Source organism: Olea europaea, unplaced genomic scaffold (assembly GCF_002742605.1).
Source record: "Olea europaea var. sylvestris unplaced genomic scaffold, O_europaea_v1 scaffold1561, whole genome shotgun sequence".
Lineage (NCBI taxonomy): Eukaryota > Viridiplantae > Streptophyta > Magnoliopsida > Lamiales > Oleaceae > Olea > Olea europaea.
In genome coordinates, this window is record NW_019233214.1 from 383583 (window position 1) to 407863 (window position 24281).

At 32.5% G+C, this 24281-nt stretch overlaps 3 protein-coding genes and 2 non-coding genes across 5 annotated transcripts; all 5 read left to right on the top strand.

The window, feature by feature from the left end:
- The first annotated feature begins 2764 nt into the window (after positions 1 to 2764).
- Positions 2765 to 2838, top strand: TRNAV-AAC. Its single transcript has one exon. It is a non-coding gene; the product is annotated as a tRNA-Val (tRNA).
- Positions 2839 to 2961: 123 nt separating this feature from the next.
- Positions 2962 to 5669, top strand: LOC111376792. The gene is made up of 3 exons (XM_022999798.1): positions 2962 to 3344; positions 3498 to 3830; positions 4643 to 5669. The coding sequence occupies exons 1-3, from the start codon at positions 3213 to 3215 to the stop codon at positions 5471 to 5473; spliced, it is 1296 nt and encodes a 431-aa protein (XP_022855566.1). The 5' UTR covers positions 2962 to 3212; the 3' UTR covers positions 5474 to 5669.
- Positions 5670 to 7493: 1824 nt separating this feature from the next.
- LOC111376793 (transcription factor bHLH25-like) lies at positions 7494 to 9383 on the top strand. The gene is made up of 5 exons (XM_022999799.1): positions 7494 to 7611; positions 7705 to 7757; positions 7876 to 8364; positions 8627 to 8992; positions 9063 to 9383. Exons 1-5 carry the CDS (start codon positions 7548 to 7550, stop codon positions 9135 to 9137), a joined length of 1047 nt encoding a protein of 348 aa, XP_022855567.1. The 5' UTR covers positions 7494 to 7547; the 3' UTR covers positions 9138 to 9383.
- Positions 9384 to 12668: 3285 nt separating this feature from the next.
- TRNAV-AAC lies at positions 12669 to 12740 on the top strand. The gene has a single exon. It is a non-coding gene; the product is annotated as a tRNA-Val (tRNA).
- Positions 12741 to 20253: 7513 nt separating this feature from the next.
- Positions 20254 to 24271, top strand: LOC111376794 (squalene monooxygenase-like). Its single transcript, XM_022999800.1, has 8 exons — positions 20254 to 20600; positions 21826 to 21937; positions 22273 to 22447; positions 22612 to 22780; positions 22873 to 23091; positions 23180 to 23455; positions 23543 to 23821; positions 24071 to 24271. Exons 1-8 carry the CDS (start codon positions 20340 to 20342, stop codon positions 24173 to 24175), a joined length of 1596 nt encoding a protein of 531 aa, XP_022855568.1. The 5' UTR covers positions 20254 to 20339; the 3' UTR covers positions 24176 to 24271.
- Positions 24272 to 24281: the final 10 nt, after the last annotated feature.

The window sequence follows — 24281 nt, forward strand, 5'->3', positions numbered from 1 at the left end:
CGTTGAGTTTGAAATTTTTAGAAATTACTTTGTGATATTTTATTCAATAAATTTGATTATTCAGTAAAATAGAAAATTTTTATACTGCCATATTATTAAGTAATATATATACATTTTAATTGTTTGATTTGTTTTATTTTTTGTGTTTTGAGTGTTTTCAAAACATTCAAAATGAATGAAAAAAATATATATAAGTTTTGATTAGGGCTGGACATTGGACCAAAATTTTCAAGTATTTAGTAAGTGGAATCGTCTGGTCCCAATTTAATTCGTTCGGTTCCATTCAGTTCCCATGTTCCGTATTATAACAAAAAATTTTAATAATTACAAAGTTATATTAATTTAACTCATGATATATTCAATTTTAGGTCTTACAAAATAACGTAGTTCAATCTTATATTTTTTTGCATATCTCTTTATTGAGTTTTTCATAGATTTGATTGTTAAAATCACAGTAAAAAGAAGATAAGGAGTTCAAAATAATTAAGAATGACGTTGTAGAGCTACAATTCGATTTCTCCAGAACGGTAGAAATCACACTACGGTAGAGTAATGAATTTGAATAAATTTTAGGTTAATTTGATTAAGTTGGCTTTGAACTGGAAATTAGAAATATGAAAATCATATATTTAGATTTGAGTTAAATTAACTAGTTAGCAAATTTATTTAGAAAAATCAAATAATTTGACTTATTAAAAATAAATTAATTAAAAAAATTAGAGAGATTCAGTCCTAATTCAGTTTTTCGATTCTTGCTCTAAAATTGAGAATCGAACCGAACTCGACGATTTTCGATTCAGATACCCGTTCGAGCATTTAACTTAAAAAGAACCGCTCGATTCGGTTCAGATTCGATTCGAGAGTTTTGGAGAACGTGTGATTAAAAAGTAAGAAAAATTTGTAGATTTACGAGCAAAATGTTTTATTGTGTGAATTTATGATTGAAAATGACTATGTAAAAAAAAAAAAAAAAAAGTTTTAAAATAATGTTTGTAAAACAGGGGCTTATTAGGTAGTTTATGATGATATATGTAAAAGTGAATACAAATGCACTATAGCATTCTAGGTTAAAATAAATATGTGGTAGAAATAATAATTCTTTCTCAAAATATTCATCATAATTTAATTATTCTCAATTACAATAACCTATATTCTTATTCTTATTATTCACTAAGAAAATTCCACAATTTTTAATGACTAGTGTAAGATCCTGATCTTTCTAAATCTTCTTCTTTATACTTTATGAATAAGGTGTTCTATACGTTATAAATAATAAGACAACTCATGCATTTTTATTACTTTTTCATAAATAAAACTTCCGAGCTCATCTTTTGTACCAATTTGCAAACCTACAACCTCAAGCTATAAGAGAACTTTTTATTGTTCTCAATTTTTAAATAATTCTGTCGATAAATGAGTGCTTGCTGATAATGATACAACTTAAAAAATTATTAAGGGAAAATTAGTTCCGCGTTCAATTAGGACACGATTTGGTATATTTAGTTCAAGACATGATTAAGAAGAAAATCATTGCATGTTCTAGGGTTGGACATGATTTGATTCGATTCGGTTCTCAATAGAAACAAATCGGACTCGAAATTTTCGGATATTTAGTAAGTGAAATCGTCAGGTCCAAATTTAATTATGAAACCGTTCGAGTTTGGTTCCATTCGGTTCAGTTTGGTTCCATTCAGTTCTCAGGTTCCCTATTATAATTAATTCTTTTAATATTTACAAAGTGACATTAATTTAACTAATGATATATTCAATTTTAACTCTTACAAAATAACGTAGTTCAATCTTATATGTCTTTTACGTCTCTCTTTTTGAGTTCTTCATATGTTTAATTGTTAAAATCATATGAAGAGGGAGATAGGCGTGCTCAAAATAAGTAAGAGATGCATTGTCGAGCTTTGATTTGATTTATCTAGAATAGTAAAAAGACACTATGGCAGAGTAACAGTTTGGATAAAACTTATGTCAATTTAATTAAGTTGACTTTGAATAGAAAATTAGAAGTGGGAAAATCATATTTTTGGGCTTGAACTAAATTAACTAGTTAGCAAATTTATTTAGAAAAAATAAAATAATTTAACTTATTTAAAATAAATTAATTAAAAAATTAAGGAGATTCGGTTCTTGATCTAGAATCGAACCAAACTCGTCTGTTCTAGATTCAGATACCCATTTGGGTATTTAATTTAAGAAGAACTGTTTGATTCAATTCGAGAGTTTAGTGTAGCCCTAGCACGTTCAGTATCTTAAGTTCAAATAAGTTGCTATATTGCAGCTAATTATACTTGTCTTCACAATTTTAAATTATGACTTTGCTTAGTGTACATAATTTTTTGTATATTAAGGTTTTCCACACTCACATGAGGTGGGGTTCGCTTGAATACTATGTAGAATATGTGCATGTGAATATATTAGCAAAATGATAATTCTATGTGTATACCTCATAGTGTACACAATCGATTACACTCCCCTCACCTGGAGGAGCTCACGAATTTTTTATTGTATGTGTGCCCTCTTTATGTGAGGGGATATAATGCCGTGTGTACATCATTTGTGATTATAATATAATAATTGATTATTAAACACAAATAGTAAATATGGATTAAGACTATAACAAAATATTGTCTTTGGAGACAGTTTTCATCTGGAAACATGATGTTAATGAATCATCTCTCCTATGGGAATTCAGTAATTATTGAATACATTTTTTTAGGATACTGATAAAAGGATTCATTTCAAGGATCAACCTGGTGTCGTGGTGTAGTTGGTTATCACGTCAGTCTAACACACTGAAGGTCTCCGGTTCGAGTCCGGGCGACGCCATTTTTGGTAATTATACTTTTTCCTTTTCCCACACCAGATGGCGTAATACGACGCCGTTACTTCCACCAATAGTAACCCGGAAATTGCGGTCTTATACCATGAAAACGAACGTCTCAGCATATCTTCACCCACCCATTATCATTGGTCCATCTCCATCCATGTCATCATCCCACTACCATTTCCAGAATCATCTACGATATTCTTTGCCTCTCATTTTCCAGTATCTTTTCCAAACAGTCAAGTGAAAAACGGAATTATTTTGTAGTTTCACTGATTAAATTCTCTGGCTAAAGCAGCAGAAGAAGCACAATCAATCAAATAAACGGACCCTTAGTTTTACGTTCCAAGATTAATTTTTTCCTGTTTGTAAATTAATGGCTTTGAGGTTTTTAAAGATGAATATTTTTGCAGCTTTTTGTTTGGTCGTGATTGCGTTTCAATTTACAATATCTGCCGCTTTGGTTGCTTCGCAAGACATCAATCCTCCCTACCCTAAAGCAATATCTGTAAGCATTTCAATTTGTCAATTTCGCTAAAGAAATCCCATTTTTCTACAGTATTGGCCCTAATAGAATGAGTTAATTATTTTGGTTTTTTTTTCCCCTTTAATTAAATTGCGAAATTTTATTTGGTATTGCTTATTTTGATGTTAAGTATAGGATTTGAAGGAAGCGATTGTGAAGGGATTAGGTTTCCAAGCTGATGAGTTTAAGATATCGGGGTTTGATTTGAGGGACGCCTTAGTGGGAAGGTCGGTGGCATATGAATTTGATGTTGAGATTGATAATAAAGTTTTTCCCTTTAAGCTTTTGGAGGACGTTAACCGATGGGAGTATGTGGACTTGCCCATTTTTCGCGTAGAGGATTCGGGTAATGGGCTGGTGGAGAGACAGCGATTGGAGGATCAGATGCCCGTTTTGGCCCCTTTCCAGTTGGCTGGTCCAATGGAGCTATGGATCCAGGATGCTAAAGATATGAGAATTTCGTTGCCCGTGAGTTCAACTTGCACGATTCCTGGTTTAATGTTGAATTATAGTGTGCAATTTATATGTTTAATGTTTGATGATTCTGCCATTACTTCTTGGAAGAGCTTAGAGATTTTATACTTGTTTTATTTATATGATAATGGAAAGTCGGGTTTTTTACGTCGGTTCTGTTAAGAAAAAGGGATAGAATATTTAATCTGCATTGTGCAGGACAAGGTGAAATTTAATTTATTATGGTTTTTTTCCTTTTTCCTTTTTCCTTTTTTCTTTTTCTTCCTTCTTTTTTTATTTTTTTTTTTATTTTTATTGAAAAAGAGTACTGATAGGTAGACAACTCTAGTTTAATATTTGTGTCAAGTAAAGAAGTCGTAGTTTTCACTGGAAAATAGGAATTTTTGGCATACGTAGCTATTCAAATTAGTTTTTGGTTCATTTGGATTAGATACTGCTATATATCATGGGGAAAGCTTTTTATGGACATTTTGTTCTTTGGATTACGTTAAAGGCTGAATGAGAAATGAGTTCACTTGTCCGCAAGTCTCAATTCATTTATCTTTATAATCATTATTATTTTGCAGCATTTTTTCATCTTTTATGTTTGACAATGGGTTCTAATTATAGTTATTAGATGGTTTGTCGGAATATTTTATTTCTTTACTTAAACAATCCGACTTTGCTTAGAATAAAAAGCTTACATTGCTGCTGTTGTTGTAGGGAGAGGAGTTGGCTCTTGAGCATTTTTATGGTTGTACATGTCAATTTTAGTTCTCCACTTCTCTTCTTTCCTAATAGAATTTGCTGTTTTTAATGATATGTAGCATGATGTGGATGCTGGTGTGCTGAAGAAAGTGATCTTAGCAGATGGAGCTGTGGTCACTGTTAAGGGTGCCAGATCAGTCAGCTTGCGTCATCCAGTTGAGCTTCCACTTCCACTAAATAGAACTAATAATAACTTTGCATCTGGTCTTCTTTCACTAGCGGAGCGTCTTCAACATGCTTCCCGTTCCCAAGGTGGTCCCCTCCTTTCACTTCGCATTGTCGGCCCATCGTCACTAACATCCCCTACATCCTCAGCCACCAGTTCTGGTAACAAGCTTAAGCTGAAGCGCCTTGCACCTGGACTCGTGGAGCTATCGACAGCATCCAAAAGGAAATCCGTGCAAGCTGATGCTTTATCCACCATTGGTCTCCAAGGAGAAGCCACTTCCCTTCTCACACCTGATCGGTTCACCACAATGTGGCCTCTTACATCCATCGATGGATGGAACCCTAACTTGCTTGGTTTTGAGGCATTGCTATCTTCTGTACTGGGTCCAAAAGCAAACACAGAGTGTTCGTTCAAGCTGTTGAAGGCAGATGTTTCGGCACAGACTTTTATGAAGATAGGTTTTGGAGTTGAGAAGAAGCTGAGTAAGGGAGATGGATTTGACTGGGAGGGCTTTCCTGAGTGGAGAACAAAGCCTGAGACTGTGAGAATGCACTTTGAAGTGTTGGCTAAGGTAGATGGTGACAAGGTTGTGCCAGAGAGAGTGGTACAGGTCAATCCTGTGATTGCAGAGGATAGTGTGGCACCAAGTGTGCTTGTGGGAAACACGACCATGTCAAAGACTCAAATTCTTAACCCACCTTCAAATCCATTCACTTTATGAGCTCGCGTAAAGAACCCGTTCTTGGTGAAAGTTGAGGGAAAATGTGTGCGTGTTTTTTTCTTTCGACCTTTTGTTATAGGCATCCAGCATGTTTATCAAATAATGAGATACATCATTGTAACGACTTGTACAATATAGCTATTAAAGACAATCTACTTGGTCTAAGTTGCACTTCCTGGGGGCAGTTTTTAAGCCATTTCCTTGGTTTTTTTGTATAGAAATGGATATTGCGCACAGAACTTTTAACACATTACATGGCGGGGAAACTTGAATGATGACACAAGAAAACTGTCTATATTGGAAACATATAATGTCTTTTGAGTTGCGTACAATGTTAATTTCGTTGCTGTATATATATACACATATGAAAGTACATAACATTGTGAATTTACTGTTGAACCATCTCTAGACAATACTTAGGATTTGACTCTCTCCATCTCCATTTCTCTCTTTTGTTGCACTCGTTGGCAATAACCTCTTTCACTTCTCCTGCTTGCCATGGTCTTTTTCATTGGACTTGCGAATATGTTAGTTTTTCTCTATTTTTCAGGGCGCTTGCCACGTTTGCATGTTTACGAACGAGTGGAATCTGAAAAAAATAAATTAAAAAGGGACAGACGCCACATGGCATTTCTGAGGGGCGTTCGGTGTGTGTGCTGCATCAAATACGACAAGCCAGCTCTTTCGAGGGGTGTCTGGTGTGTGTGCTGCATCCAATACGGCATGCTGGCTCTTCCAAGGGGTTTGCATTGATTTATCCAAAATTTCATTTCAATTGGAATTTGGTTATTCTTGCGTCCAATACGATAAGCCGGCTCTGGCGACTGATGGTACAACATAGCTATAGCTTGCAGCTAACTCTTTCTTTGCTTTCTCCTTTCCAGCTCTGTCAAAATCAAGACGAATCATCAACATTTTCTCTTGTTATTAGTATACAGCATATGTAATCACTGGTATAGGCATCAAAGGTCCAAGTTAGAAGACCTCTTCACCTCCTTCACAACCAAGTCTTCCTTTAGAGGCAGAGAATGGGAGTTCTGTGACCTGCAAATCATGCAGAAAAAGTGATGCAGATATCTTTGGATAATGAACTAACAGGCTTGGAAAAGGTGCCTGGGAAATTATATAGTGTGCAAGGTTCGATCAAAAGAATAATTTACTCTCGTTCAAGAATCGAAAGGGATGAATCCACATCCATGCATTCAGATTCGATAACTTTTATGTTTTGCTTCTCAAATCCTATTTCGGTAAATCGAAATTACGTATCGATTTCACGCAAATAACCGGTATGCTTTTGTGAATATAATATGCACATAATCGGTGTAAAATTCCCCAACAATCTTAAGATGAATTATTGTTGATTTTCTAGTGCATTTTATATTTGCGTTCTTAGAAATTATATAGTGTGCAATTTTGAAAATTGTGTATAAACACGTGAATCTGTAAACGAACAATTGGTTAAGCACTTAAATTAATGGTATATATGATATTCCAAATAATTGTACTTGTCGAAATTGTGATACCAATTGGAAAGTTGGCAGTTTTAATTTGTTGGCATTTCTTGATTAAACAAGAGGTTTTGTGACAAAATTTTTTTCTATTACCAAAAAAAAAAAAACCCCCCCCCCCCCCCCCCCCCCCCCGATGAATCCAGCTAGGGCGGCTGCCCTAGCTGGCCACCTACTAAATCCGCCACTGTTTCCGACGAAATCTGGATGAAATTTTCTTGATTATGACTCCATTGATTTGAAGGACCAGACGGTGGTTGACATGGATGCCCTAAAATTAATAGTTAAAATTCTTTTCTTCATATAATTTTAATTTCCACTTGCAATCTTCAAACTTCCACGGCAAAAAAGTCTAAAATTCGTAATATGACAGCCGAGAAACTTTTAGTTAATTCTTAACTTTACACCAACTTAAAACCACCACTAAGATTTTTTAGCAATATTTTTTAATGTTTATACTAATGTTGAAACAGATATTCAAATGTCACAAAGCCAGTTTCACATTAGCAAAAACTCCCACGACCTTTAAGAGAAAATAATTGAGAATATATTTGTTGGGCCTATAAATGTTGAGCTATGTTCTTAATTGCAAGAATACTGAGAAAAAGATACAAGCTTCGTCTTCAAAGGGTTAGTTTTATCCTAGGTTAGGGTTCATGACTTAAGATCATCTAAATTGAATGTTATTAACTATATATACATATTTGTTTTTATATCATGCAGTGTTCTTGGCGTGGCTGATGGAGATTGCAAGTATCAGGAGCTTAGAAGAATTGGTAAGCTTTACATCGAATTTGTCTTTCTATGACGGTTATAACCCAACGATGATGGCAAATTTTAACATATTTTAACTAGAAATCTTGTTTTATTAAACATGATTTTCATCATTTACAGGGAATGGATGAGACTGGTTTTCTACACCATTGGCCTGTAAATTCACTCGATGATCTCAGCACAGTGTCGATTTCTGCTGCAATTGGTGAAGGTTCTTACCAGTCTTTCTCCCAACAAATACTGAATTCCAAAAGGGCTGCAGAATTTACTCATTCCCCGAAACAGCTCAAGAAAAACACTTGGCCTAATCCCTTAAACAATCTCAATTCAATGAATTCCAATTTCACCAATCAAATAGGAATGGTGAAGCCTAAAGAGGAGACATGGCCTTCTTCTTGTACTCTAAATTTCCCCAATGTTTCTGTTTTTTCTCAAGCTTCGTGTGGGACTGGAAATCACGTTGTAAAGGCTTGTCCGGGGAATAAGAGAATTAGCACAAATGATAGACTTTCTCGTGGACAGGATCATATTATAGCTGAGAGAAAGAGGAGAGAAACACTCAGCCTGAGATTCATAGCTTTGTCCGCCCTAGTCCCTGGATTGAAAAGGTTATAGTACTTTAATTTCTTCAAATATTCATATTTTGAATTAACTGAATGGATTCACACAATGTACACTTTTTTCTCGACCACTAATCGACCTAATATCCCAAATATAATAAGTTGTTTTAAGAATGAACCATAAATATTCGGGTGCTTTTCATATTTTAGATTTTTATTTTTATTTTTTTTTGCTCTCATGCTTGGGATTAGGGTTTAATCCCTAAATGCTTGCATAATGCCAATACATTTTCTTACCATTTTACGAGCAGATGGACAAGGCATCGATTCTTGGTGACGCTATTAAGTACATGAAAGAACTACAAGATCGAGTGAAGACTCTTGAGGAGCAATCAAGGAAGAAGAAATCCATGGAATCTGTGGTTTTTGTCAAGAGATATGAGATTTATACTAACAATGAAAAATCTCCCTCGGATGAGAACTTTATTGATGAGCCACTTCCAGAAATAGAAGCAAGATTTTCTGATAAAGATGTCCTTATAAGAATCCACAGTGAGAAAAGGAAAGGGATTTTTGAAAAAACGATTGCTGAAATTGAGAAGCTCCATCTCTCAGTTGTTAATAGCAGTGCCATGACTTTTGGAGATTCTGTTCTTGACATTACTATAGTTGCTAAGGTACTTAATGAATAATAGTTTTTAAAATCTCGTAATTTTTCTCGATAGAAAATCTCGTGATTTCTTGCAGATGGATGAAGTATACAACATGTCAGCAAAGGATTTTGTGAAGAATTTACGCGCAGCGCTCAAAATGTTCATCTGAAATTGATGAAGTTCCTCGTTGAAGCCATAGTTAAACTTTGTTTTGCCAATTATCTGGCTATCAAAAGCCTGTTTTTAGACTTCCACCATCTCATACCATTTCTTGAAGCTTATTTTGCTGTGGGGTTTAATTTAAAGGAGGGTTTTTCAGATTTTTTTTCGTGGCTGATTATTGTTGATTTGCCATGTTCTTTACCCTCCTGTTTGTAAAGAAAAATGACCCCATAGCTTTGTTTTGCTTTTTAATGGTCTTTTTTTTCTTTTTTTCTTTTAAATGTTCGGTGGATGTATAGACAGAATTTGTAGCAGAAATTGACGTTATTGATCAGTCTTTTACTGGCCTTTAAGAATATTAGGCTGCGTTTGGTTTGGCGTTTTCGGGCCGTTTTTCGTTTTCCATTTTTGAAAATGTGGAAAATGCGTTTGCTCCGTCTTATAACTGAAAATGCAAAATGGTTTAAACCGTTTTAAAATCGAAAATGGAAAATGGAAAATTAAAACAAATTAATGTTCTTGATTAGGCCCTCTTCGTAATATCCTTGTTTCTGCCTGTGATCTAACCTGAAAATAACTAATTTTGGATTTTATTCTCCAATTTTGTGGTTTTGTACATACATGTTAATATGTTTTTATGTTTAATAATAGTCCCATTCGTTTTGCATTTTAGTTTACAGTTTTGAATTTATTTTATATTTTCTGTGTTGAGTGTTTGTCAGCATTTCGTTTGTCAATTTGAAATATTGTTTCTCAAAACCGAAAATTGAAGAACGCGTTGAGTTTGAAATTTTTAGAAATTACTTTGTGATATTTTATTCAATAAATTTGATTATTCAGTAAAATAGAAAATTTTTATACTGCCATATTATTAAGTAATATATATACATTTTAATTGTTTGATTTGTTTTATTTTTTGTGTTTTGAGTGTTTTCAAAACATTCAAAATGAATGAAAAAAATATATATAAGTTTTGATTAGGGCTGGACATTGGACCAAAATTTTCAAGTATTTAGTAAGTGGAATCGTCTGGTCCCAATTTAATTCGTTCGGTTCCATTCAGTTCCCATGTTCCGTATTATAACAAAAAATTTTAATAATTACAAAGTTATATTAATTTAACTCATGATATATTCAATTTTAGGTCTTACAAAATAACGTAGTTCAATCTTATATTTTTTTGCATATCTCTTTATTGAGTTTTTCATAGATTTGATTGTTAAAATCACAGTAAAAAGAAGATAAGGAGTTCAAAATAATTAAGAATGACGTTGTAGAGCTACAATTCGATTTCTCCAGAACGGTAGAAATCACACTACGGTAGAGTAATGAATTTGAATAAATTTTAGGTTAATTTGATTAAGTTGGCTTTGAACTGGAAATTAGAAATATGAAAATCATATATTTAGATTTGAGTTAAATTAACTAGTTAGCAAATTTATTTAGAAAAATCAAATAATTTGACTTATTAAAAATAAATTAATTAAAAAAATTAGAGAGATTCAGTCCTAATTCAGTTTTTTGATTCTTGCTCTAAAATTGAGAATCGAACCGAACTCGACGATTTTCGATTCAGATACCCGTTCGAGCATTTAACTTAAAAAGAACCGCTCGATTCGGTTCAGATTCGATTCGAGAGTTTTGGAGAACGTGTGATTAAAAAGTAAGAAAAATTTGTAGATTTACGAGCAAAATGTTTTATTGTGTGAATTTATGATTGAAAATGACTATGTAAAAAAAAAAAAAAAAGTTTTAAAATAATGTTTGTAAAACAGGGGCTTATTAGGTAGTTTATGATGATATATGTAAAAGTGAATACAAATGCACTATAGCATTCTAGGTTAAAATAAATATGTGGTAGAAATAATAATTCTTTCTCAAAATATTCATCATAATTTAATTATTCTCAATTACAATAACCTATATTCTTATTCTTATTATTCACTAAGAAAATTCCACAATTTTTAATGACTAGTGTAAGATCCTGATCTTTCTAAATCTTCTTCTTTATACTTTATGAATAAGGTGTTCTATACGTTATAAATAATAAGACAACTCATGCATTTTTATTACTTTTTCATAAATAAAACTTCCGAGCTCATCTTTTGTACCAATTTGCAAACCTACAACCTCAAGCTATAAGAGAACTTTTTATTGTTCTCAATTTTTAAATACTTCTGTCGATAAATGAGTGCTTGCTGATAATGATACAACTTAAAAAATTATTAAGGGAAAATTAGTTCCGCGTTCAATTAGGACACGATTTGGTATATTTAGTTCGAGACATGATTAAGAAGAAAATCATTGCATGTTCTAGGGTTGGACATGATTTGATTCGATTCGGTTCTCAATAGAAACAAATCGGACTCCAAATTTTCGGATATTTAGTAAGTGAAATCGTCAGGTCCAAATTTAATTATGAAACCGTTCGAGTTTGGTTCCATTCGGTTCAGTTTGGTTCCATTCAGTTCTCAGGTTCCCTATTATAATTAATTCTTTTAATATTTACAAAGTGGCATTAATTTAACTAATGATATATTCAATTTTAACTCTTACAAAATAACGTAGTTCAATCTTATATGTCTTTTACGTCTCTCTTTTTGAGTTCTTCATATGTTTAATTGTTAAAATCATATGAAGAGGGAGATAAGCGTGCTCAAAATAAGTAAGAGATGCATTGTCGAGCTTTGATTTGATTTATCCAGAATAGTAAAAAGACACTATGGCAGAGTAACAGTTTGGATAAAACTTATGTCAATTTAATTAAGTTGACTTTGAATAGAAAATTAGAAGTGGGAAAATCATATTTTTGGGCTTGAACTAAATTAACTAGTTAGCAAATTTATTTAGAAAAAATAAAATAATTTAACTTATTTAAAATAAATTAATTAAAAAATTAAGGAGATTCGGTTCTTGATCTAGAATCGAACCAAACTCGTCTGTTCTCGATTCAGATACCCATTTGGGTATTTAATTTAAGAAGAACTGTTTGATTCAATTCGAGAGTTTAGTTTAGCCCTAGCACGTTCAGTATCTTAAGTTCAAATAAGTTGCTATATTGCAGCTAATTATACTTGTCTTCACAATTTTAAATTATGACTTTGCTTAGTGTACATAATTTTTTGTACATTAAGGTTTCCCACACTCACATGAGGTGGGGTTCTCTTGAATACTATGTAGAATATGTGCATGTGAATATATTGGCAAAATGATAATTCTATGTGTATACCTCATAGTGTACACAATCGATTACACTCCCCTCACCTGGAGGAGCTCACGAATTTTTTATTGTATGTGTGCCCTCTTTATGTGAGGGGGTATAATGCCGTGTATACATCATTTGTGATTATAATATAATAATTGATTATTAAACACAAATAGTAAATATGGATTAAGACTATAACAAAATATTGTCTTTGGAGACAGTTTTCATCTGGAAACATGATGTTAATGAATCATCTCTCCTATGGGAATTCAGTAGTTATTGAATACATTTTTTTAGGATACTGATAAAAGTATTCGTTTCAAGGATCAACCTGGTGTCGTGGTGTAGTTGGTTATCACGTCAGTCTAACACACTGAAGGTCTCCGGTTCGAGTCCGGGCNTTCATTCAAGAATCGAAAGGGACTAATCCATATCCATGCATTCAGATTCTGCAACTTTTATGTTTTGCTTCTTAAATCCTATTATGTAAGTCGAAATTACGATTCGATTTCGCGCAAATAACTGGTATGCTTTTGTAAATATAATATGCACGTAATCGGTGTAAAATTCCCCAACGGAAAATAGAAAATAGCAAAGGTGACATACTCCTTTTTAAGTGTATTGAGGATGTTTACATAACATTTTTTTTGGCTAGCAGTTGCGCAGCTTGTCATGCAGATAGAGGCGTAAAATATATTTTTTAAATATCTAGTAATAAAATCTTATGAACACAAACTATAGGCACGGAACTAGGTTAGGCACAGATGATCAAGGACTAAGAAATTTGGGAGTAATTTGGGGGCAAAAATCATGAAGAATAATGACAGGAAAGTAAAGTGAAATGAAACAGGTGATACGATTGAGACACTCTCCTACCTAATTTAATAAAAATAGTTGAAAATTATGTAAAGAACGATAATTGAGACTTATCTTTATAATTTAATTATAGTTAATGAAAGTCTCATGTAATGGAGTCCTATTTGAATAGACGTCATAAACTCTTGTTTGGATTCAAGACTAATTTAATTTTTGTCATGTACAAAATAAATACATGCACGAATCTAATGAAGTATATGCACAATCTTTTACTTGATCTAAAATTCGGACGAACGTGTTTGGAAACTATATATAATCAGTTTTAAATTAAGTAGATAAAAATAAGTGATCAATAGATAAATAGTACTTGTAGATTCCATTAAATATGTAAATAAAAAGTAATTTTTCTAATTATAAACCATTTATAAACAGTAGGCAAACAAAGAATAAGTAGACTTGCCCACATTTGCATACGCCCACCTGCTATTTATGGTGGCGGCCACCAACTATATTGAAACTGACTTTCGCCCACATCCTTTTACGACTAATTAAACCCACCTCCAAAGTCTTTACATATCGTTAACATATCCATTATCATATTGTATGGACTTATATATGAATATGACTTTGAGCAGCTTTTTTCAAATCCTCTATCTTTGAGCAATTCTGGTTCATGTTTGAGTTTTAATTAAATAATGCATCTTAATTATTTTTAGATTAAATAGACCATATAACTTATAAGAGCAATAAAACTCAAGTTATATTACATTATTGATCTGCGTACAATATGATAAGAATAGTATATTGTTAAGTTGTAAAATATGATTATTGTCGCTAAGCATATCGATCTTAGCAGTAAGGTCGCCATGACGGTTGGAAAGGGTACAAGAAGTCTCAATCTTGCTCTAGACCAAAATTTCAATAGGGATGGTTTCGAAATTCCAACACTTGTAATTTTGATTTTGTTCTATTTTTCATATAAAGAGGGATGCGTCATTATAGTTTATTTAATCATTATCAAAAGAGAGAGAGAACATGATGTGCAATTTTTTTCTAGTAAACTTCTTTTTATCACAATGAATTACTACAGCAACGGACGAGGATGTAATCACACTTTTAGGTTAATCTCTATAAACCTTATGAATTTTTCGTGCATCTTTATTTATTTGCTACAAGTTTATTTCTCTTGGTGGTATAGAATTAGGGTTTTCAATTCTCAATATGTACTAATACACAACAAACTCTTTTCATGATTTTATACAGAGTTTCTCAAGTCCGAAAAAAAGGCCGGAAAGGATTATATTAGATTGGCACTCGGACGCAAAATTTTGTTCCATCCGTATAATAAATCCTTGTCGACGATATGCAATTTGAGGAATTACTATAGAACGAGTATTTTGAAGTCACCTTAGCGCAAAGATAAAACTTTCCTAAATTCCAACAACTCGATTATGCTTTTTCACAATTTATGTACACACTTGCCAATTCGTTTGTCAAGGTTTGAAGTGACAAACAATAATTTATTTATTTGAATATGGAGACTTACCTGTCTTTTAATATAGTTTCATTAATTCTCCATAGCTTTTAGGTCTATGGTTTAGATATTTTATTGAGATGGAAGTCAAAGTCGTGCACCACTTCATTGTTCACACTAATAGTAGAGAAGAAAACTCGTGATAAACAAGACGTGTATATATATATTATTTTGAGATGGACAGTGAATATTTTAAGTTCATGTTTGATTTAATTAAGAATTAGATTATTACTTTTTTTTTTTGATAAAAAGAATGATGAAATGTATAGTTAAAAAGTTGACAGAAGTTATGAATCTCATGGAATGTTCGATAAAAATTGAATTTGAAGAAAGATAATTTTATAAAATGAAGACCAATTGAAAGTGGTAAATGGAAGGGGTAGGTATATGTAACTTGTGCTGAATGAGTAATTCTTCTTTGCTGAAAACAATTATGTTTTGGATAAGTTATTTTTTCTTATTTTAAGTAAAAAAGTTTTTTTTTAATCTAAAAGTAATTCTTAAGTTTGTGTTGAAATAAAAAAATTATTTTTAATTTTGATTAACAAAAAAATAATTATTTTGACATTTACTTATTAATTTTGCAAAAGATTTAAGGCACAATATCGTTAGTACACTATTAAAATTAGTTTTGACATTTTCACCCATAAGGTGCGTAGGTGGACTAAAATAGTCCGGTGTGCAATACAAAGTATAAATTAGTTGAATTAATTTATTTTGAGTACGGATTACGTCAAACATTGAATATGCCCTTGTTTGAGCCCTATTTTTTCATCAAAATGTATTATTAAATAGTGATTTGATTCCACTTTAATGACACATTTTTAAATAAAATAATATTACACGTAAATTAATGACTTTTCTTTATTTTTTAATCACACATTTTCTATCAATATACTATTCAAAAATGTATTTTTTAAGAAGAACGTGGCTCAAACAAGGGTATTTTTAAATTAATCCTTATTTGAATTCTAATGGAGGGCACCAATCGTACACATAAAAGCATAATAAAAGGCACATCAATAAGGTTGCTATATATCACATCCAAATATTATATATGATTAATACATGTTAGGAATATGTTGAGATATTTCCAATTCTCATTCCTCTTCAGTTGTGTCATGTGGGAACTATACCCATTATAGTCAAAAATGGACTACCACCAAGAATTTAGGCTCTGTTTAACCTACATGTTTTTCAAAAAAATAAAAATAAAAATAAAAATTAAATAGTGATTTGACAATATTTCAATTACACATTTTTCAATAAAATAATATTATACGTAAATTCAAAATTTTTTTCTTATTTTTTAATCATATATTTCTCATCAATACACTATTCAAAAATACATTTATATAAAAATAATGGGCTCAAAGAAGGGCTCACTTTTATAATGTTTCTTTTGCAATTGATTGAACCTAGATAATAATCACGATTATTGAATGATATATTGTTTTAGAAATACTATATTCCTCTATTTATGTGTAACTTAAGAAGTTGACAAAAATATAAGTTAAAAGTAATAATTAATTATAATTACACATTTTTTGAAATTCAGAAATTTGTTAATTTTCAACAAGAATTTCATAAACTTATATCATAATATGCTAAAAATCTAATTTTTAACTACGTCGAACATGGGATAAATGTAATTTTGTTTTCATGGATAACTGAGACGTGCAATTCTTATAATAAATCGAAGAACACCCCTCTAGCAAAAGGGAAGTGTCATAATTGAAATTTGAAAGAAGAAGATTCATGCACGTCATCAAACTCTAATGCATATATCTTGTCCTGACATAAAGAACTTGGGGCTTATATTCACGGGCAAGTTCAGAATTATCGTTTAGTGGGAGAGAGACAGAAAATGAGCTAAAATAAATTGTGAAAGAAATTAAAAAATTGAAAATTTAAATTTAACAAGGCCAATTTAAGATTTTTGAAAATTTAGTGGGGACGGTCGACCCCACTTGTCTCTTAGTGGGTCCCCCTGCTTATATTTCAATAATTCGCATGGAAATTATGGAGAATTCGAATACAAGAGGCTTACGTCTTGTTTCTTATTTCTCGAGGTGACTTTTGAATGCTTATAAGGTTGTACATAATGTTGATGTATAAAATGAAATAACAATATTAGTGCGATAAATTTTAACAATTGTCTTAATTAATTTTGTTTAATTTAATAGGTTATTAAAAATAATATGTCCACTTTCTTCGACTGCCCCGCCACATTCTCTGGAGCTGTTGGCCTACCAAGCACTTGCCTGCAGCTCCTGTCGCCTTCCACAAGACAAATAAACTAAGCCTCTGTTTGAGTCCCATTATTTCTCATTACATTAAATTAAAAATTTCTTTCTCCTATTTTTAATCACACAATCTTCAATAAAATAATATTACACGTAAATTAAAAAATTTTCAATCACTCATTTTTCAAAAAAAAATACTATTCATTTAATTATAATCTACAAATAATGGGGCTCAAACGGGCCCCTAAAACTAACATTGATAAATAGTGAAATAAAAAAAAAAAAAGAGAGAGAGAGAGAGAGAAGTGATGCGACCATAGTAACTATATTAGAGGAGGTAGGAATAGATCAAAACTATCTTAGTTTGCAGTCATCTCTAAGAATTTAATAATTTTAATTGTTTCAATAAATCTAATAATGAGTAGAATGGAGGAGCGATAAATACTTTATGCTAATTCCAAAATTATTCGGAACCAGGTATAATACGTACTATTACATTTTTATTTCTTGTATTATTTTTTGTTTCAAAATTTTTTAGTTTTAGATTAGTTATGTCCCACTGAATTGTATTCCTAGTTCTAACATTGTACTTACTCTATACTTAAAAAAAAAAAAAAAAAAAAAAAAATTACTGTCAATTAAGTGAGATATATTTACTTATTCTCAAATATCAAGAACTTCTTTATTTTTAAAGAGCATATTGTATATAATAAATAACATCTTTAAAATTTTAAAAAGTAAAATTTTTGGCGTACTCTAACAAGTACTTTATTTTACATTTTTCAACAATCAATTATAAATTTTCCTCATTTTTAACTAATACATATATTATAAATTTTAATCGCTAAATTATTTGAATGTAATTTGAATAATTTAAAACGTTGGGCATTGAAACTTACAATTTATTCATACCAACATTGTAAATCACAAATAGAGTGAGTGAGATACCAAAACTCACTACTATTTTAAGAGATTAATTAGAGAATATATTAAACCTAATTTATAAAATTACATCTTTGAAATGAACAACATTTTGGCCCTGTTTGTCACCTATTATTTGGAAATTTAAAAAGTTTTGAATAGTATTTTTTGGAGAATGTGTGGTTAAAAAAATAAAGAAACTTTATTTGTTTGTGTGCAGAATATTTTATTGTATAAATGTAGGGGCTAAACAAACACTTTACATGGGATTCTCTAATCACTTGCCATTGCCATTGCCATTGCAAAATCACGAGTAGCTGCTCATTTAACAGTTAAAAAAATAAAAATAGCCCCCCGGGGCACTGCTCAACTGATGGATCAATCAACATTGTCTTAATTCCAGTGGCAGAGTGGAGAGTTCGACTCCTGGTGGGAACCTGCGGCCAAAACTTTGGTATGGAGCAATCACTGTGGAAGAGGGTCTCTTGTATGCAGAAGTGTATAGGTAATGGGGGGAACCTGTGATCCAGTTGAGGCATAACCCGTGATTTACCCTCTTCAAGGTTCTAGGGACAAGGGTTTTGGGGGTCCAGAATTTAGTTTGATGTAAGTTGGGATACTTGAATATAAAAAAAAATAAATTAAGAACCAGAAATCCCACCAATAAATTTATGCTGCTTTAAATGCAGCAGCAAGAATTGACTTTTATCCAAGTATTCCATCGTGACTCATCCATGATCATGAATATCTCACAATAACCAATATGGGTCAAATAAAATATGCTTTTGGACTATATAAATTCAAGGTTGACTAGATCCGACCGTGATGAATTCAGTGTAAACTGCTGCCAACTTTTTCTGGTAGTGGAAATTTTTATTTGATTCCTTTCGTGGAAATTAAAGTAACTCTTGGGGAAGGTCTTTATTTTTTAATTATATAAATTACCGTTTACATTATTTTAAATATTTCGTGAGTTGTATGCAAAAATGCATGAATTTTACTTTGACCGTTTTGGTCATCCATGGTACGTGTGGGGTTTCTCACTCATTTGGTGTAAACTTTGACTAACCTAACAACTTTGATTAATTGTTTCTTGCTCATAACAAAAAATTCATCCAATCTCCATTCACCAAAAGAGTGGATTGTTACCAAATATGTGTTGGTAGAATTTCGAGTCAATCTAAGGCCATTGCACGAAATTTTCCATGGAACTTGGAATTTGAATTCCAACTTTTATTTTTGGCCTGTTTGATTGACAAAATTTTCCAGGAAATTGATTTTTCATGAATTTTTAGGTACAACACCTTAAAGCGTGATTTTCCACCTTTTATTTTCCTAGGGGTAGGTGGTTTTTGGTTTTCCACCTTCTTTTCTTCTTTGCTTTTTGTTTTTTTTTTAATTATTGGCAATGGGAACAAATTTCAGGAACAGTTGTAAAAGAGGATATCCTTGAAATTGACAATTTTTATGTAAAACAAAACCAAACGAACACCAAAATATAGATGATTTTTTAATCTTTTTTTTCCTTTTTTTTGTTGGCAATGGAAACAAATTCTAAGAACAATGGTAGAAGTGGATATCCCTTAAATTGACAATTTTCATGTAAAACAAAGTCAAACGAACACCAAAAAACACTTTTACTTCAACATTTTTCACGTGAAAAATTATATCAATCAAACACTATAATTTACAATTCCCAGTAAAACAATTTCTAGGTAATTCAGTTCCCTGGAATTTATTTTCTTTCCACCCAAATTTCATCTTCGCAATCAAACAGACCCTAATAGTTTACTTATTTAGCCTTTGTTTGAGTCCCAATTCGGGGACAATTTATTTTTGAATAATGTATTGATGAGAAATATGTGGTTAAAAAATAAGGAAAACATTTTCATTTGCGTATAATATTATTTTATTGAATAATGTGTGATTGAAATGATGTCAAAATATTGTTAAAGAATGCATTTTTCCAAAGAATGTGACTCAAACAAGAACTTATTGTATGAAAGAGAACATTAATTATTTCTTATGTTGATATTTCCTATATTCAACCTCAACATATCCTAAATGTGAATTGAGTTTGGATCAAATCGATTTAGATCTACTAGCATATCATTTGTCAAATTGTGTGATAAATATTTAAAGTTGCATGATATTTTTAAAATTATTTATTAAAATTTAAAAATCGTATTCAATCAAGTCATACACTTAATTAAAGTCAAAAAAATAAATATTATTTTACGTATGAAAGCACTGTTTGTTTGTAAATAATTCAAAAAGATATAATTGTGAGTAGAAAAATTTCATAATAATGGGCCATTCCAACTTTCACACATTTAAACGCGCTTTTTGTATAAGTCCATTGAAGCATATGCATTGCCTATATAAATGTGCCATAATTAGTTAGATGAAACCATACGAAATCCTAAAGAGAGACAAAAAAACTAGCAAGCAGTGAGATCTTGATCTTTTGATCAATCAAAAGTAAAGATGGTGGTGATTGATCAGTATATTATTGGTGGTTTTATTGCTTCTTTGTTGCTTCTATACTGGGGTATATTGGGCTTTGTTTTTTCGAACAATTTGAGGAGAAACATAACAAAGAAGAACAAAAGTTCAAAGGTTGTACGTAAAGAGGAGTGTTACACCTCCACTAACGGTCGGTGCCGGCCGGAGGTTGATGGAAGTACCGACATTATTATTGTTGGTGCCGGCGTTGCTGGTGCCGCTCTGGCTTACACTCTCGGAAAGGTAATACTGCGATTTATTCTATACTTTTAGTCCATTATGTATGTTGCATGTTCTAATTACCCATGTTTTGTAAATATTCTTTAAAATTTACTTTTTATAAAACTCATTTGTATGTGAATCCACGACATTTCCTCACTTTTTAATCATACATTCTTAAAAAACCTCTTTTTTCACAAAATCTATTCTAAACAAATATACATTAAACAAGTTCTTAGCATACAAGAAGTTTTTTAATTTTCTATAGATAGAGTTTTATGTTTTTATATGTGAACCTGGAGAATACCCAAAGTTGCATATGAACGGTAGGAAGAAAATTCATTTTCAGGTTAAATATTCCGACCGCCATTGTGCTTTTAGAAAACTTTCATGTTAATAGTGCAGCTTCATTTTTTTCGATATCGGATCGGCCAATCCCGTCTCTCTGTCCCCTTGATTGTTCCATCCACCAATCAAATATGTACGTTGAGTGAACGATATTATGCTAAAAGTGCAGCGAAAATCAGTTTCTCTTTATTTTTGGCACAAATTTGGGAGTAAATTTCATTATATTACGTGTAGATTGTTGAAAGTAACGGAGAGAGAAAATGAAAGGGAACCCTGATTCTTACGTATACGTCTATGCTTTCCATCAGTAACTTTGAATGTACAAAATTGAATAGTTGTGGGAAGGACATGTAATAATGTTTTTGTCCCTTGCTGAGGTAGATCTTTCTTTTAAATCTCTGGAATTAAAGTTTTGTTTCAAGGAGTTCAAACTTATTTGTTTGATGAATACTAATTTTCGACTCAACAGTTTCATTGCTGTTGTTAAACTTTTAAAATAGAACTCGTAGACTCAATTTCATATCAGAGTCCAAAGCTCTGATCCATCAAAGAAGTTCAAACGAACAGTCGAATTCCAATATTAGTTTCCTCAAATGAACAACTATAAAGATATTCCAACATGGTATTTATCACGAGCAACCGCAGCTTGTTTGATCGAGGATCATTAAACATGAAAATAGGAATGAAGATAAAAGTGACTTAGATGTCTCTATTTCTACGAAACACTAATTTATTGATGCCTCTCGAGTTTTATCTAACTTTTTTGTGCCTGAGCTTGTTGGTTTGCCTTTTCAAATTAAGCACAAACTCCATGATATGACTAATTACTTTAGGCTTCATATTTTGACATGAAACGAGTTTTGATCTAATTCACAACTTCATTTTCCATTACTGATTGCAGGAAGGAAGACAAGTCCATGTGATAGAAAGAGACTTGTCTGAGCCAGATCGAATTGTAGGTGAACTTTTACAACCAGGAGGCTATTTGAAATTAATTGAGTTAGGTCTTGAAGGTGAGTAATACAGTTGCTAACATTTAGGGTGTGTTTGATTGACATGGAAAATATTACCTAGAAAAGAAAATATTTTCCATCTTTTGTGGAAAATAAAAACCACATCTACCCAAGGAAAATATTTTCCTTAAAAACAAGGAAAATTAGGCATATTTTCAAAAGTTGGAAAATGTTTTCCATGGAAAAAATAGCAATCAAACACTCAAAGTGAAAATTTGGATGGAAAACTGATATTTTCCATGGAAAATAAATGTAATCAAACACACCCTTAATTTTGTTGTTTATTCTTTCATCTTTGGTTAGATGTTGATTTAAGTAAATTATGGTGATTGCAGATTGTTTGGATGCCATTGATGCTCAACGAGTTTTTGGTTACGCCCTTTTCAAGGATGGTAAAAATACTAGACTGTCTTACCCTCTTGAGAAGTTTCACTCAGATGTTTCAGGACGAAGTTTTCATAATGGCCGTTTCATACAAAGAATGAGAGAAAAGGCTGCAACTCTTCCAAAGTACGCTTTTTTTTACTTCACAATTTAAATGTCGAAGTTTTTACTCCATAGGTACCTTAACAGGTGCTGTTACATTAGTCTGTTTCAATAATGCCGGGTATCAGTGAAAATTATTGGAGATTGAGATTTTCTACTGATGTTACCTCTGTTGTTTTCTGGCTCAGTGTAAGATTGGAACAAGGGACAGTAACATCCCTGGTTGAAGAAAATGGAGCTGTAAAAGGAGTCCAATACAAGACTAAAAACGGCCAAGAAATGATGGCGTATGCTCCTCTCACCATTGTGTGTGACGGCTGTTTTTCTAACTTAAGACGCTCTCTTTGTACTCCCAAGGTGAATACGACTCATTGTGCTAAATTCTCGTGTTTACAAATTTCATTTCATCAATTTTCTCTCCTCTAAAACGAAGTCTTTATATGATGTAGGTGGACATCCCTTCGTGTTTTGTTGGTTTGATCCTGGAAAACTGCGATCTCCCAAGTGCAAATCATGGACACGTTGTTCTGGCCGACCCTTCCCCTATCTTACTTTATCAAATCAGTAGCACAGAAGTTCGTTGCCTGGTCGATGTCCCTGGACAAAAAGTGCCTTCCATTGCTAATGGAGAAATGGCCAATTATTTGAAGACTACGGTGGCTCCACAGGTACTCCTAATTCGTTTAACACGTTTCAGACGTTAATTTCTATTCTGCATAATGCGCATTTCAACTGACTGATAAATATATGTTTCAGATTCCTCCTCAGCTCTATGATGCATTTATTGCTGCAATTGATAAAGGAAATATACGAACAATGCCAAATAGAAGCATGCCGGCAAATCCTCAGCCCACCCCGGGTGCCCTTCTACTGGGGGATGCATTCAATATGCGACACCCTTTAACTGGTGGAGGAATGACTGTGGCTCTTTCAGATATTGTTGTGCTTCGAGATCTTCTTAGACCTATCCGTGACCTAAATGATGCATCTACCCTTTGCAAGTATCTTGAATCTTTCTATACCATTAGAAAGGTGAGTTGTAGATTGAACATCGAGAAGAGGTTGAGTGGAATATAGTTTTAATTTCAATGACTTGAGAAATTGAACGTTCTTTTGCAGCCTGTGGCATCTACGATAAATACATTGGCAGGTGCACTTTATAAGGTTTTTTGTGCATCACCTGATCAAGCAAGGAAGGAAATGCGACAAGCATGTTTTGATTACTTGAGCCTTGGGGGCATTTTCTCTAATGGTCCCGTGGCTTTACTTTCTGGCTTGAATCCTCGCCCTCTGAGCCTCGTATGCCACTTTTTTGCCGTGGCTGTCTATGGTGTTGGGCGCTTATTGCTCCCATTTCCTTCCCCCAGAAGAGTTTGGTTAGGAGCTAGACTGCTTTCTGTGAGTATCTTGACTCATTTTCATTTTATCTTCAACCCTGCTACACGTACAGAGAGAATTGCCAGATTGCATTACATGGGGACAAATGGCTCGCATTTATTGGACCTTGGACAAAATACAATTTTATCCCAAGCAGTGCATGGATGATGCCACCTGTCTCGCTGGCAATCTCTCCCGTACAGGGGACTTAACTCTTCTGTTTTTAGTAGTATGATACACATTCTGACCACTTATGTTTCTTATTTACAGGGCGCATCTGGAATTATTTTCCCTATTATAAGGGCAGAGGGCGTGAGACAAATGTTCTTCCCTGCTACCATTCCGGCCTACTACCGGGCTCCCCCTGTTAACTAATAGAATCATTCTACCCTGCCGTTCATTATTTGTAATCTTTCTGCGGAAAGTAAGGCGAAAGCCTACAGTTTGTAAAGCCCTTTTTTTTTTTTTTTTTTTTTTTTTT

Bases quoted from the DNA above. Each gene is read 5' to 3' on its own strand.
- LOC111376794 (XM_022999800.1), top strand. From the start codon at position 20,340: ATGGTGGTGATTGATCAGTATATTATTGGTGGTTTTATTGCTTCTTTG. The intron at 21,938-22,272 runs GTGAGTAATACA...TGGTGATTGCAG, and splicing joins AATTGAGTTAGGTCTTGAAG to ATTGTTTGGATGCCATTGAT. The intron at 22,781-22,872 runs GTGAATACGACT...TATATGATGTAG, and splicing joins GCTCTCTTTGTACTCCCAAG to GTGGACATCCCTTCGTGTTT.
- LOC111376792 (XM_022999798.1), top strand. From the start codon at position 3,213: ATGGCTTTGAGGTTTTTAAAGATGAATATTTTTGCAGCTTTTTGTTTG. The intron at 3,345-3,497 runs GTAAGCATTTCA...TGTTAAGTATAG, and splicing joins CCTACCCTAAAGCAATATCT to GATTTGAAGGAAGCGATTGT. The intron at 3,831-4,642 runs GTGAGTTCAACT...AATGATATGTAG, and splicing joins ATATGAGAATTTCGTTGCCC to CATGATGTGGATGCTGGTGT.
- LOC111376793 (XM_022999799.1), top strand. From the start codon at position 7,548: ATGTTGAGCTATGTTCTTAATTGCAAGAATACTGAGAAAAAGATACAA. The intron at 8,365-8,626 runs TTATAGTACTTT...TTTTACGAGCAG, and splicing joins TAGTCCCTGGATTGAAAAGG to ATGGACAAGGCATCGATTCT. The intron at 8,993-9,062 runs GTACTTAATGAA...GATTTCTTGCAG, and splicing joins ACATTACTATAGTTGCTAAG to ATGGATGAAGTATACAACAT.